General features: G+C 38.3%; 1 protein-coding gene across 5 annotated transcripts in view; it reads right to left on the bottom strand.

Moving 5' to 3' along the window:
- PPP1R12A (protein phosphatase 1 regulatory subunit 12A) overlaps nt 1-16,576 on the bottom strand; it is a 141,556-nt gene that overhangs the window by 76,089 nt on the left and 48,891 nt on the right. For 3 of the 5 annotated variants that reach the window (XM_080659097.1, XM_080659098.1, XM_080659096.1), the window contains exon 2: nt 9,522-9,652. The exons of the other annotated variants lie outside the window; for them this stretch is intronic. In XM_080659097.1, coding sequence (XP_080515223.1) covers nt 9,522-9,652 — 131 coding nt within the window. The remainder of the gene's footprint in view (nt 1-9,521; nt 9,653-16,576) is intronic. 5 annotated transcript variants of the gene reach the window in all.

The following is a 16,576-nucleotide window of genomic DNA, read 5'->3' as shown; positions in this document are numbered from 1 at the left end:
AAAAAAAAGCATAAATGTCTAAGTTTAAGTCCTGTAGACTTTGGATTAGACTTCCACCTCTGCCTGGACAGGTGTGTGACATTCATTAACTTAAAATATTTCAAGTCCCATTTATAGGTTACTTACAGGGTTGTGTGAACTTTAAATGAGTTAGCTCAGGTAATGTCTAAAAATTAAAATTCTGTTATCACATCATGCAAAATTATGACATTTAGAAAGTAATGTTTAAGATAATGTGAAAGAAAATACATGTTATCTGGAATAACAGAAATTCACTTTGAGGGACCCTGGAGATACTGAAAACAGATGGCTACATGTCCTTCAGAACAAACAAACTGGGGTATTTTAAGCAGCTCATGTGACTGCTAATTAGAAAAAATATACTATATTTATTTTAATATTTCTTAGAAGAAAAACAAAGATTTCTCATAGGAGTCCCAAAATGAAAGTGAGAAGACTGGGCTGGTTCTCAGATGGGCAACTTTTTTGATGACTCAAGATGTAAACAGTTAATGATTTATTCAAATAACGCAAGTCCAAAATAGGAAATTCCACTTAGTAAATGACATTCTTTATGAAGTGCAGAAGTGAAAAAGGTAAACTACTAGGTTTATTGAGATTTATAAAATCCAGTATATGCATTATAAACATATCCAAAATATTCCTGGGTTCCTATTGCACCTTTACCATTGGCACCTCAAATTAGGCCTATCTAAATCCACATTCCACTTTACTCTCTCCTCTGCTTGACACTATCTTGCTCTTTAGAACCCTTAATAAGTTTAATGGCACCATTTTCCCAACTACAAAGGCTAGAAAGAAAGGCAGAATAGTGTAGTGGCTAAATGTGCAGACATGAAAAGTTAGACTATATTGGTTCAAATCCTAACTCTGCCATTTACTGTGTGATTTCTATGACTTAGTTTCCTCATCTATACAATAAGAATTTTAATATAGGTCTACCATCACTCACACAAAAATATAAAATTATTCATATTTTAGAAATATAATATTATAGATTATTTAACAACTCCACTGAGTCTAAGGCAGTATTCTCTAACCAAACACATTAATATTTTTGCAAAAAATACATTTAAAGGCTAAGCAAGGGGACCAGACCAGTGTGACTAAATGAGAGAGCTTGGAGAAAAGTGAAAAAAATGAAGTTGAAAGGTGACAAGTGGCCAAACAATGGCCTCATAGGCCACCAGAACTCTGGCTTTTACCCTGAATGCATTATGAACCTATGGGAGAGTTTTGAGTAAGAAATGTGATATTATCCCACTTACAATATTTTAAAAGGATCATTCTGGCTGCTATATGAGAAATACATGGGGAGAAGAGGATGGTTACGGTTGTGTCCAGGATCAAGGAGAAATGAAAGAGGCGATGAAAAATAGTTTAATACTGGATATATTTTGAAGGACAAGCCAAGAAAAATTGTGAGGGTACTGATGGATGTTTATGGAATAAAGGTTAAAATGAAGAAAAGCCAAGTTATAAATATGTCACCACAAATATTTAAAAGTTTTCATATCCTTAAATAGCTGGTTCTTTAATGATCAAGTGACAAAGCTAATGAAACTTTTTCTAAGCTGTAAATGAAACCATGAAAATGTCACTGATGTAATACTACTAGCATTTTACAATGATATGAGATCCTCAACAGTAGTGTTTTTAAAACGACTTCAAAGAAGAAGAAAAATATATTAAATATACTAATTAATCAATATTTCATTCTATATACCATGAAGCTAAATAACATTAGCCTAATACAGAGCTAATTTTCTCTACTATTGGAAAATTCTATGGCAAATACTAAAGCAACTAAAGATTAAAGCACTCTTGCCTAGCTGACGTGGCTCAGTGGTTGAGCATTGACCTCTGAACCAGGAAGTCACGGTTTAACTCCTGGTCAGGTCACATGCCCAGGATGCAGGCTCAATCCTCAGTGTGGGGCATGCAGGAGGCAGCCAATCAATGGTTCTTCTCATCTTTGATGTTTCTATCTCTCGCTCCCTCTCCTTTCCCCTCTGAAATCAATATAAAAACAAAAAACATTCCTTAAACACCTGTAGTGGAGACCTAAAAAAATATGGTGATGAAATTAAAACATAAAATGATTATATCAGAACAATAATCACATTAATAACCAAAATGTTAATAAGTCATTTACGTTTTATTACTCAAATACAAAATATTTTTCACAAACATGAAAATTTCTATGATTTACAAGAATACAAAAACAGAAAACAAAAACACAACAACCCCAAAACAAGTCCAAGGCTAAAACTGTAGTCATTCAAATAAATAATGTTCATTGGTCAATCAACAGGGATAGGCTGAATAAACCAAAATGACATACTGTACAATGGAGTACTAAACCTAAAAAAATAATGAAAAATATCTCTATTTTCTACTATATAGCATTTTCCGTAATAGACTGTTAAGTGAAAAAAGCACAGTGAAGGAATATGTATATGATGTTCTATCATTTATCTACAAAGGAGGAGTAATACTTACTTTAAATAATACATTAAAAACCACATTGGGATAAAATAGAAAATTAAAAAATATAGGATGTGGGAGGAAATAGAGTGGTAGAACAGGGATTGCCATTAGAACCTGGTATTTTATATAAATCATAAAACAAAATTAAATATTTAAAAAACAAACTCTAAAAAATAAAAAAAAATTAAAGTGAACCTAACAACACACCTAGTTGGTGGTATAACCACACAAAATAGAATTATTTCAACTGACTTCTACACAGAGTAATTTGATGATATATTTCAAGTCCGATACTTAAGGACAAAAAGAAATGAGCCACCTTCCTCCTCCCCCCAAAACCCAACCAACCAATCAACCAAACTTCAAAATGCTTTTAGTAATCATATTGTTGCTGTTGGTGGTGGTGATATTGCTGTTATATTACAGTGTAATGTATCTGTAACATATGATGAAACAAATAGTAATTATGTGTTATATTAATCTTATAGTTCCCGGCAATGAAATGGAAGAGAAAGGAAATATTGATATATAAGATAGAAGAGATTAAAGAAAAACACCCTGCTGCTGAATTTGAACTGGAAACAATGACCAGTAGTAACAATAAGCACTTCTAGCACCCATTACAAGGAAGGGGCTCCTTGGAGAAATGGCAAGTCTAGACCCAGGGCAGGAAATGTAAAACATGTCTGGAACACCTTATAATACTAAAGTGCAAGTTCACTTTATCTGGTAATGTCCCAAGGACTCAGAAGCCAATATGAACAGACTCTTAATGACCAAAGATGGTATAATGGTGCTAATCAATAAGGATACTAAAACTGCGGTGGACTGAAACACATCCTATATAATAAAAGTGTAGTATGCAAATTGTCCCCTCGACCGGAGTTCTTCTGGAAGTTCGACCAGGGGTGAGCCAGCCGGGGGAAGGGAAGGAGGCCCAGGCTGGCAGCGCTGGCAGGCAGCTGGGGGAAGGGAGGGAGTACCCAGCTGGCAGCCAGCAGCCAGCAGCTGCTAGGGACCCTACCAGCAGCTGCTAGGGACCCTACTAATTTCGTGCACTGGGCCTCTAGTAAGATATGTTTGAATGTAGGCACTCCTAAAACTACTTAGACCTCAAAAGATCAATCAGTCCTTTTTGAAAGTAACTAGTGAACCAACTAGTTTCCTTCAAATTATTTTAAAAATCAGTATATAGAGGGAAAAAATAAATAGTATATCCCATCTTTTCTGTAAAACCTGTACTAGAGGGTAACCAATATCAGAAGGTAACTAACAAACAGTAAACATGAGAAATTTTATTTTACAAAAATATTCCAGTTAATAAATGAAAAACAATGACAAATTTAAAAGCTGCCATTGTACAGTTCTTATAGTTTTATCCAATTACTAGAGGCCCAGTGCACAAAATTCATGCTTGGGTAGGGTCCCAAGCAGCTGCCGGCTGCCGGCCGGGGCCTTCCTTCCCCCGGCTGCTTGCCGCTGCCACCACCCTGGGTGGGGCCAGCTGAGGGGAGGGGCCGCAGGCGGTTGGCTGGCCGGCCCCACCCCCTGGTCGAACTCCCAGTCGAGGGAACAATTTGCACATTAGGTTTTTATTATATAGGATTTCTCAGTCAGAGGACTTGGTTTTCAATGCTTTACACATAATAATCTTCTATATAATAAAAACCGAAGTGACCATTATGGTGGAATGACTGGGATGAATGGTCGCTATGATGTGCACTGACCACCAGGGGCAGATGCTCAATGCAGGAGCTGCCCCCCCTTGGTGGTCAGTGAGCTCCCACAGGGGGAGCAGCCATTCAGCCAGAAGCCGGGCTCATGGCTAGTGAGCGCAGCGGTGGTGGCAGGAGCCTCTCCCACCTCCACAGCAGCACTAAGGAGCAGTGAGCCAAGCAGTAAGGAGCGAGGAGGAGGGCGGTAAAAAGCAAGGGATCACAGATTGCCAGAGGGATGTCCGCCTGCTGGCTTAGGCCCGATCCCCAAATTTCATGCACTGGGCCTCTAGTTTACATATATTATTTAGTTACTGATTACAGTTAGAGAGCTAGAACTGACTGTTATAGGTTAGAACAATAAATTGAATACATGGTTTCTTGGGCTCCACAATCACTTGCCTTGCCTAATATGTTCAAAAGTCATACTATTAAATTTTAATTCTAATTTATAACCCAATGACACTAACACTATACTTTTTTGGGAAGAATACCTTGATGTAACAGTGAGAATTTAATAATGCCTATATTAATTTGCTAGTGCTACTAAAACAAAGTACCACAGATTAAACACTTAAACAATAGAAATTTATTTTCTCATAATTCTAGAGGCTGTAAGTCCAATAAGGTGTTAGCAAGTTTGGTTTCTTCTGAGGCCTCTCTCCTTGACTTGCAGATGGCTGCCTTTTCACGTTGTCCTCTGGTGGTCTTTTCTCTCTGTGTGCACATCCCTGGTGTCTCTTTTTGTGTCTACATTTTTCTTATAAGGATACTAGTAAGATTGGATGAGGGCCCACCCTAGAGATCTCATTTTAGTTTAATCAGCTCTTTAAAAGCTCAATTTCTACGGTTACCTTCCAAAGTTCTGGGGACTAAGGTTTCAACATGTGAAATTTGTAGGAACACAATTCAATCCATAACACTGTTAATTCAATACACCAAAGTTACAGAATGATGTTAACACACACATTTTAATATATGACCCCTTAGTATTTAAAGAACAATGCACATGCTGAACATTAATGATACTCCCAAACTCACTTCATTTATACTTCCTCTAATCCACTCTGAAGAAAGGGCATTATTAATCTCTATTGTTAGTTTTCCCTAAGATTTCTACCTTATTCAAAGCAGGGAGAGGTTGAGGGTAATTATCTTGGTGAAAAGGTGAGATAATTGAGCCAGAATATGAAGAACTATCATTCATCTATTCAACTGGTTTCTGCTAGGTTACAGACCAGACATGCAATGTCTATAAACTAAACTGTAACCTCATATTCTTTGTTCTACTATCTCCAACAAAAGTAAAAAATGTAGAACTCACTGTAGCCTAATCAGACTCAAATTCTCAGAGTAAAACATCTCCTTCACTGTTTGCTTCGGCTCATTTCAATAGGAATGAATTAGCACTATCCTGTGCACAATGCAGTTGGTAAAGCAGCAGGTAAACAATTGATGTGTTAGAGATGATGATGAATCAGCCAGGAATATCAGAAAGGTTTGAGTATGGTAGAAACCCATCAAGTAAAGAAATGAGGCAAATGAACCACTGTGTGCAAAGACACTATGATATGAACCAGCAAGGACTGTCAGGAAACTAAAAGTAGCCCAGTACTGACATAGTGAAAAACATGGAAAGCAATATGAGAAGTAAGAGCTAGGAAGATGCCTGATCATTCTCAAATAATCATATTATTTCTTAAATAATATTAATCATAGAGGCTAAGTAGGTTGGCCAAGGGCACAAGGCTAGTGAATGCAGAACCAGGATTTGCAACAAATTTAACCCCAAATATTTCATTTAGCAAAGTGACCCAATTTTCCAAGGTTATTCCTGGTTTCTAACAGTTGTCGCTACATTAGTATTAATGGGGCCTTTTACCCTAACAAGTGCTCTGATTTGGGAGATATCTTCACCCTAACTCTTAAGCCATCCACCATGCTATATCTTTCTAGGCTCAAGAAAACTAGGGTTTCATTAACTTCTCACACTCATCAGTGGAATTAATTGCTGAAAGAGATAATGCTGATAAAAATAATCATGCATTTGGAGAAGTTTGGGGCTATCACTTTAACAAATAACCTATTATATACTAGTTAATTTCTATAAACATTGTCATAATTTTAAAAAATTCATATGGCAAAAAAAGAAAAGTCATTATTTTCTAATTTTAATTTGGTTCAGAGACACTATGTATTATATTTCAGCTATACCACAGCCATAAATTCTAACTTCCTATAGGAAGGTAGTTAAGTCAGCAAAATTCTAGTCAAGCTTGGTCAAAACAGGTCTCTCTTGTTTGCACAGGACTTAAGAAGCACATATTCCATATCCTATCTCCCCAAAAATAAAAAGTTATAGTTACTTTATTGAAAATATTAACATCTGAGCAGACTGTTCATCCCCCTCACACTTGTTTACTGGCATGTAAAAAAATTGGATAAGCCAGATTCTTGCTTTTCCAGAGTAGACAGAGGCAAATATTAAGCCAGGCCAATGGAAGTACCTTAAGGGGAAATAAGCTGCAGTTAGAGGGTTGCCCTCCCTTGACATACACAGAATATGGAGAAGATAATTTCCACTCCTCAACCAATTTTTATTTTGCTCTTGAGATGGGCATATGGAAAAACACAAGTCAGGAGCTGTGGTGACCATCTTGCCACTAAGAGGGGGCCAGGGTAGGAATAAGGTCCGTATTTGGGAAAGTCAGAAGAAGAAAAAGCCTGAAAGACCCCAGGCCCTAGATGATAATCAAGCAGTTTAATAAACCTGAATGCCCTTCCTCTAAAGTATATATTATCCTCTATAACAAGAGCTCTGATTCTTTAGGGCATTTTAAACTTGATATACTTACTTGCAGCTAAAATCATCCCAAGTGCCACAAAATGGGTTATCAATCAAGTCTACAAAAATTATTCCATAGGAAATTATTCAGGACAATTATCATCTTTTCAAACTCAGAAGCATAAATCAAAAAAGAAAACACAAGGATTAAACATCTAAAGAAAGAAATTGGGTTTTCATTTTCCCAGAAGAGATAAATGAAATAATGGTCAAAAGTTAACACATACTGACTATTTTCTATGTGCCAAATATGCTTCATGAGTTATATCAGTTAACTCTCACAGCAAACCTCGGAAATATCATTCCTATTCTATAGAGAAATAGAGGAGAAAACTGAAGCTTATAAAAGTTAAGCAAGGTCATACCACTTGAGTGGTTGAGGAAGCCTTCATAATCCACCTCAGTTGACCCCAGTGTCTAAGTACCAAATATTTAAGAACAGCTAAAGATAAATGTACATTAGCTATTTTTTCTATAATGAAGAGATCCAAATCCTCCGATAAGCATGAAAAGAACAGAAGGAGTAAGGAACTTGAGAACCATGATTATAATTATGAACAACCACTATTGGCAAAAAGACCTCCTTTTATTTATTAACTAGAGGCCCAGTGCACAAAATTTGTGCACCGGGGTGGGGGGGGTGTCCCTCAACCCGGCCTGCACCCTCTCCAATCTGGGACCCCTCGGGGGACGTCCAACTGCCAGGGGATGTCCCTGTGGGATCGGGCCTAAACCTGCAGTCAGACATTCCTCTCGCAATCCGGGACTTCTGGCTCCTAACCGCTCGCCTGCCTGCCCAATCGCCCCAAACCACTCTGCCTGCCGGCCTGCTTACCCCCAACTGCCCCCCCCCCCCCCGCTGGCCTGATCACCCCCAAATGCCCTCCCCTCCCGGCTGATCGCCCCCAACTGCCCTCCCCTGCTGGCCTCATCGTCCCAAACTGCCCTCCCTGCCTGGGTTCATGGCCCCCAACTGCCCTCCGTGGCCAGAAGCCCTCTGTGGCCAGGCATGGAACACTTGCCTTGTTGCCAGGCGATGACGCAAGTGTCTCCCCCACCCCCTGCCGCCTGCCCAGCTGCTCGTGCCCGCTGCCCAGAGGCCCTCTGCAGCCGGGATGGAACACTTGCCTCATCGCCGCGATGATGAAGCAAGCATTTTGCCAGGCTGCTCACGCTGCCTGCTCTCAGTGGCCGCCCCCCCAGGACTGGGGGACTCCGGTGGGCCTGAGAGGACTGGGCGCCACCATCTTGTGGCTATGGGCGCCGCCATCATTATGACAGAGTGATAGCTAATTTGCATATTACCCTTTTATTAGATAGGATTTTTTAAATATGGTTTTATTTGTTTGTAGAGAGAGAGGAAGGGAGAGGGATGGAGAGATAGAAACATCAATGATGAGAGAGAATCACTGATCAGCTGCCTCCTGCACGCCTTCTACTGGAGATTGAGTGCAATCTGGGCATGTGCCATGACTAGGAATCAACCTGGTGACTAGTTGGTTCCTGTGTCAATGCTAAACCAATAAGCCACACCAACCAGAGAAATCACATAAAGAAGTCAAGGCCCAGAAAGAAGAAACAAATTACTAAAAGATGTAGTGCAGTTAGTGTTAAGAGTTAGTAATAAAACCAAATGCTGATCTTTTGATTCCAAGGTCAGAGCACTTTCATTTCACCAAACACTGCCTCTCCTTTAAATTGAAGTATCAGACCTTCAATATACATGATGTGTTTGTGTTTGTGTTTGTGTGTGTGTGTGTGTGTGAAATATACAAAGAAATAAAACTATGAAAGTTTACTAAGAGAGATTCACAAAGTTGAAAAGCTTTGATGTGAGCAGACAATAAAAGTGTTTGTAGTGTTGACACATAGTAAGAAGAAAAAAAATTTAATGAAAAAATTATTTTGTCAAGATATTCAGACTTCCTGTTAAAAGCTTAAATAATTGAATTTTCTTGGAAAGTACCCACTCATTAAAGGTAGTTAATACAATGACTCTCACTGAATTTGGAAGTAATCCTAATAAAAACTAAACAAGCATAAATTGACTAAATGGAGAACTCCCTATAGCAAAGTAACCAAATTGAAAATTATCGTTAATATCTCCTAACAATTCATAATTACATAGGGATAGACAAATTATTTGACAATCCTGTACTTGTACTCAAAAGAAAAGGAGATGAGGGTGAAGCATGTGTACAATCAATTACTCACATTAATACAAAGTACCAAAAGCCAGAGGTGGGGAGACAAGGTGAGGATCTCATACTGGTATCAATGGACTCAGTATTAGGATTCCCAAGAACCACTTATTCTTTTTTCTGGGAAGAATAATTTTCATGAATTACAGTAATATAAAATGTTGCTCATTTACCTTTAAGAATAATTTCTGTAAAATCTAAGGTCTCTATAATTGTATTTGAATAAAAGTAAACAGAGAACTGGCTTACTCTGCAATATCGAGATATCCACAGGAAGCAGCTGCATGTAGTGGTATCCAGCCTTCATTATCAGGTTGATTAATATTTGCTCCATTTTCTACCAGAAATTTCACCATATCAACATTGTCATCAATGCAAGCCTAAAAACACAAAAAATTACAAAAAGATTTGATTCAACACTCCTAATAATGTAACAATGAAATAGAATTCCTACTTTGCAGCCTTTATAATATAAATATTCTCTGTAACTTTGTCTGCTATTTTGATTGTACTGCCATCAAACAGGCCAATGTACTAAGAATTTAAATTGTAAGAGTCCTTGATTAGATACATGTACAACAGTAGTATATGTAACTAGACAATGCCAACCTCATGGGAAAAACAAGTACATTTCATTAAAATGAAAACAATCAAAACATTATAATTAAGCACCCAAAATATCCTCCAATAGCAATGGTTCCCAAAATGTGGTCTGCTGAGGGGGGAGAAATCCTTTCAGAGAATTGACATGGTCAAAACCATTTTCAAAATGATACTAAGATGGAATTTCCCTTTTTCACTGTGTGGACATGTGCACTTAAAGGTGCAAAAGCACTAGTGGTAAACTGCTAGTACCTTAGCACATATTAAGGCAGTGGCAAAAACAAACAAAAAATCTCTAACTATCACTGTCTTTGCACAATGCACACAATTTTTAAAAAGCTATTTTTACTTATGAATGTCCATTACAAAGCAGAGCAAATCATAAATTTTATTAAATTTTCATCCTTAAATACACATCTTTTTAATCTGTGGAACAAGACAGAAGTATGCATATAAAGCACTTCTTATAATGATTGTCCTGACGAAAGCACTTATGAAGCTGAGATGAAAGCTGAACCTGCCCCTTTTTCCAATGTAACATCTTTTTTACTTAAATGACAAACTACCGTTAGTCTAACTTGGATTTTTGGCAAAAATTTTCTTGAAAATGAATAAAGTAAGCCTGTCATTTCAAGGAAAACAACTAACAGTATTTGCTGCCAATGATAACTCAAGCTTTCAAAAAGAGCAAATAATTAGTTATCTTAATTTTAAAATGTTAATTATATAACATAGGTAAAGTATTACTATTTTGAAATTAATACTTAAAATCCTCAGTTTTAACTTTTAGTATTGTAAACATTAATACATACAAATCACATAAACAAAACCTCTTTCAATAACTTTTAAATTTTTCTCTCATTGATGTTTCTCTCTCTCCCTTCCTCTCTCTCTAAATAAAAACATTTTTAAAATGCTATTATATTAGAAAGTAGTTTATGCTATTTGAGAGAGCTAATGACTTATAGCGGCTTGAAATAACAGACCTATTTATAAGCTAATTGTTAATTTTTCTTGAGAAAAGATATTAAATTATATTCTCTTATTTTGAGAAGAGGCTCCAAAGCAGTATTCTGATTTTTATCATCAATATAAAAATATACTCTAATAAATGTATCTAATAAAAATATGATTATTGGTTTTTAAAAATGGAATATGTCAAGCAAAGAAAATATGATCTTACATAATAAAAGCGTAGTATGCAAAATGTCCCCTTGACCGAAGTTCTGCGAGTTCGGCCAGAGGGCAGGCCAGCCAGGGGAAGGGAGAGAGGCCCTGGCCGGCAGCCAGCATCCATTAGGGACCCTACCAGTGCACAACTTTTGTGCACTTAGCCTCTAGCTCATTATAAAAGGATATGGGGAAATGTTCACAATATATTAAGTTTTTATTTAAAAAAATTTTTTAAATATATTTTTATTGATTTCAGAGAGGGAAGGGGAAGATAGAAACATCAAAGATGATAGAGAATCATTGATTGACTGCCTCCTGCACACCTCCCACTGGGGATCAAGCCAGCAACCCAGGCATGCGCCCTGACCAGAACCTAACCATGACCTCCTGGTTCACAGATCAACACTCAACCACTGAGCAACACCGGCTGGGCTTTTTTTTTTTTTAATTGATTTTTAGAGAGAGAGGAAGGGAGAGAGATAGAGAGATAGAAACATGGATGAGAGGAACATCATTGACTGGCTACCTCCAGCATGACCCCTCCTGGGGATCAAGCCCACAACCTGGGCATGTGCCCTGACTGGGAATTGAATTGGTGACCTCTTGGTTCCTGGGTCTACACTCAACGGCTGAGCCACAGGACCCATACACAATATATTAAGTTTTTAAAAGAGTATGCAAAACAAATTGCCTAATGAGTCCAATTTTACTAAAATTATATAAACAAAATAACTAGAAGAATATATGCTAAAGGTTAATAGTGATTATCATTGATTGTGAGACTGAATAATTTTTATTTTCTTCTTTAAATTTTCTATATAAAGAAACAACCAAATTGCTACTCAAAGTGTAAAATTCATTTAACTCTTTCAGAAAAAGTATTCAACAGTATCTACTAAAAAGTTTATATAAATGATAAATGGTATGGACTGTATGTGGGGGGGTAGAGATTCTATTCATGTAATCCTATATAATAAAGAGGTAATATGCAAATTGACCATCACTCCAACACACAAGATGGTTGCCCCCATGTGGTCAAAGATGGCCACCCCCATGTGGACACAAGATGGCCACCACAAGATGGCCAGCAGGGGAGGGCAGTTGGGGGCGATCTGGCCTGCAGGGGCAGGCAGTTAGGGATGACTGGGCCGGCAGAGGAGGGCAGTTGGGGGGGAGGGGGACCAGGCCTGCAGGGGAGGTCAGTTGGGGGGGACCAGGCCTGCAGGGGAGGGCAGTTGGGGGGGACCAGGCCTGCAAGGGAGGGTAGTTGGGGGGGGAACCAGGCCTGCAGGGGAGGGCAGTTGGGAGCGACCAGGCCTGCAGGGGAGGGCAGTTGGGGGTGACCAGCTCAGCAGGGGAGGGCAGTTGGGGTGACCAGGTCTGCAGGGGAGGGCAGTTGGGGGTGACCAGGTCTGCAGGGGAGAGCAGTTGGGGGTACCAGGTCTGCAAGGGTGGGCAGTTGTGGGGGACAAGGCCTGCAGGGGAGGACAGTTAGGGGTGCCCATGCCTGCAGGGGAGGGCAGTTGGGGGCAACCAGGCTGGCAGGGGAGGGCAGTTGGGGGTGACCAGGCCTGCAGAGGAGGACAGTTAGGTGCAACCAGGCCGGCAGGAGAGGGCAGTTAGGGGTGACCAGGTTGGCAGGGGAGGGCAGTTAGGGGAAATCGGGCCAGCAGGGGAGCAGTAAGGTGTCGATCAGGCTGGCAGGGGAGCGGTTAGGGGGTGATCAGGCTGGCAGGCAGAAGCAGTTAGGGGCAATCAGGCAGGCAGGCAGGCGAGCGGTTGGGAGCCAGCAGGCCTGGATTGTGAGAGGGATGTCCCAGATTGGAGAGGGTGCAGGCTGGGCTGAGGGACACACCCCCATGCACGAATTTCGTGCACTGGGCCTCTAGTAGAATTCTATGTACCAAAAAATAAAGATCATCAAACAAACAAACAAAAAAAAACAAACTACTGCTACCTTCAACAACATGAATTATGCTCACAGATATATAGATGAGTAGAAAAAGGCAGACACAAAGGATACATAGTGTAAGTTTCGCCCTGGCAGGCGGCGGGCTCAATTTCTGGTCAGGGCACATACCTAGGTTGCCGGGTTCAATCCTTAGTTGGGGTGCATATAGGAAGCAACCAATCAATGTTTCTTTTTTTTCTCTCTCTCCCTACCTCTCTCTAAAATCAATAAGCATATCCTTGAGTGAAGATGAAAAACACACAAAAAAACATACTGCGGGTTTCCAGTCAAAGCTAATATCTGGTGGTTAAGCTCAGAATCATGGTTAAATGTATGGGAAACTGATGGGAGGGACATGAGGAAGCTTTCTGGAAGATTGAAAATGTTCTCTACCTTTCTGATTTTTTAATTAGACATAAATACATGTAAAAATTTATGGAATTGTACACTATTGTATGTAAATTATTGTATGTAAATTATACCTCAATTTAAAAAGAAAAAAATAATAGGCTGCCATTTATTGAAAGCCTACTATGTATTACTTCCAGTATAAGACACTTATCTTTTTCTAAATTGTACATGCTAAAATGTCTTTCTTTAATTTCTTTTTTTTTTAAATATATTGTATTGATATTTTACAGAGAGGAAAGGAGAGGGATAGAGAGCTAGAAACATCGATGAGAGAGAAACATCGATCAGTTGCCTCCTGCACACCTCCCACTGGGGATGTGCCCGCAACCAAGGTACATGCCCTTGACCGGAATCGAACCCAGGACCCTTCAGTCCGCAGGCCGACGCTCTATCCACTGAGCCAAACCGGTTTTGGCTCTTTCTTTAATTTCTATCCGCTGCCTCCTGAAGCTTCACATATCAAATGGAATTACTCTTTCAATGGATAACCTTTAAATATTATAAAAACTTTCCCCCTTAACAATTATCACATATTTTAGGCTAAATATGCCTTATTTCTTTAGCTACTCTTCATATTATATATGATTAAAAACTATATAGTATAACTCAAGGCCCTAGGAACACAGAGGATGGAAAAGGTCATATTATAATATGGGAGACTAGTCCATTAATAACAACGATCATGTAAGGGCATAATAGCAGAGGGTAGAAAGTTCTAAAATATCACTGGGGACATAAAAAGATATTCTTTTGCCAGGCCAGTGTGGCTCAGTGGTTGTGTTTCAATCTGTGAACCAGGAGGTTGTGGTTTGATTCCTGGTTGGGTACATGCCCCAGTTGCGGGCTCAATCCCCTAAGGAGGCAGGCAATCGATGGTTCTCTCTCATCATTGATGTTTCTCTCTCTCTCCCTCTCCCTTCTTCTCTCTGACATCAATTAAAAAAACCCTATTTTTTTAAAAAAGATAGTCTTTTAACTAGGATGGTCCATACAGTCTCTTTAAAAAGTATATATTTGAGGAAAGTTTTGAAGATTACATAGGAATTGTTCACTTAGAAAGTTAACTGGAAGGAACTTCAATGAGCAAACGCACTACAATTTTTTAAAAAAAAGCATGGAATAGCCGAAACCGGTTTGGCTCAGTGGATAGAGCGTCGGCCTGCGGACTGAAGGGTCCCGGGTTCGATTCCGGTCAAGGGCATGTGCCTTGGTTGCGGGCACATCCCCGGTGGGGGGTGTGCAGGAGGCAGCTGATCGATGTTTCTCTCTCTCATCGATGTTTCTAGCTCTCTATCCCTCTCCCTTCCTCTCTGTAAAAAATCAATAAAATATATTTAAAAAAAAAATAATAAAAAAATAAAAATAAAAAAAGCATGGAATAAACAAACAGCAAGTCATCCAGTGGTATAAAATATCTATAAATTACAAAACAGGATAAGGCTAGATCATAAAAGGTCTGAATATACTGTATGTAAAAGATCTGAATATAATGCAAAGGTGACTGGATTGGATACAAAGGTTGTATTAAATCTGCTTTCTACTCCTACACATCAGGGAACCTGCTATATTGAGCCACTGAATTGATAGTGGTGAAGTAGTAGAAGACATTTTAGAATTTCAAGATGATGTTTGAAAAGCTATTCTGAGTTTTTAAGCAGAGGGGGTGACATGATCAGATCAGTATTTCAGAAAGAATACTGAAAGCAATATGAAGAGGAAGAGTACCCAGACTGGGTCTATATTTAAAAAAAAAAACTTAGGAGAAAATGTGCAAGATTAATTAAAGATTAAGTATGAAGAGTGAAGGACAGAGAGAAGCCATTCATGGAAATAAATACCACAGATTTGAGGATCAATTTGAGGAAAGTAAGATGATTTTCAGCTTTGGGATATGCTGAATTTATAGGTATCTGTATCTCCATCCAATCATCTATATCTAGCGGCCAATTGGATACGCAGATCTTTGAAAATAAATGTGGGATGAAAATAACAATTTGGGAATTATCTGCATTAAGGTAGTAATTAAAACAATAGGACCTGAAATCACTCAGGGAGAGAATGCAGAGAAGTGACTATGAAAACATTAAGAGAAGGGTTAGATTAAATTATGACCAGTAATTCTACTTGGAAGACAAAGACATTTGTGGTATTTTATTCATTTAGTTAAAGAGACAGAAAATTCTCAACGTCACCATCTGGTAAGGAAAACACATACACAAGTAGATGATTATATCAAAAGGAATGTGATAAATACCATTACAGAGCTGTGCATTGCTTATTATGGAAGCTCAGAAAAAAAAGAACTAAGGAAGAATGGTGGTAGTCAGGAAATGTTTCCTGGAGGAGGCTCTACACCTGAGCTTAACATATGAATAAGTGAAACATTTCCTGGTGTATGAAGAGGCAAAGTCAAGATACATGGTGACAATAAAGGTAGGCAGGATCTAGAATAGTCTTATTTGCTTTATAGTATGAGTAATACTTTGAGATTGAGATAAAAGATTTTCAGGAGGAATGATTAATTTTTAAAGTTTCTCCATTTTAGGAAGGTGAATGACTAGGCTAGTTGAAAAACTTTTATGTTTTCCCAGTATAATGTAAGAAAAACCAGCAAAAATACCTAATGCAGTTATTGTTAAATATGATTATTTTGTTATAAGTTTTTGAAATGTTTAAATATAAATTAAATGCTAAAAACACTGTCACAAAATATACATTACATATGAATCTCAAGTTTGTGGTGTAAATTGTTCCAAGTATTCTCTTGAGCATTTATAAATATATATGAATCTCAAGTTTGTGGTGTAAATTGTTCCAAGTATTCTCTTGAGCATTTATAAAGCACAGTCAAGAAACTGGCAAAGCTTTCTCATAACAATATTGTTGCTAAGAGAATCAAAAGCTAGCACATGCAGCACATTAAGAGACACATGATTTGCTGACTTTAAATATTTGACTAAATATGGAAAGAAACAGAACAACTCAAATATACGTGCAAAATAATATCTGACATGGTTTATCTTGAATTTTTTCTGAATACATATCCAGAGCAATTACCAATAATAAATGGCTGTGTGAAGACACTTCTGTCTTTTTAAATCCAGGTAGAGGCAGCTTTGTCAACTTGAACTATAAACTAATTCAATAAACTAGTTTAAGTATATAA

This window comes from Plecotus auritus (genome assembly GCF_963455305.1).
Source record: "Plecotus auritus genome assembly, chromosome: 3".
Taxonomy (NCBI): Eukaryota; Metazoa; Chordata; class Mammalia; order Chiroptera; family Vespertilionidae; genus Plecotus; species Plecotus auritus.
This window is presented reverse-complemented; position numbering and strand designations above follow the sequence as displayed.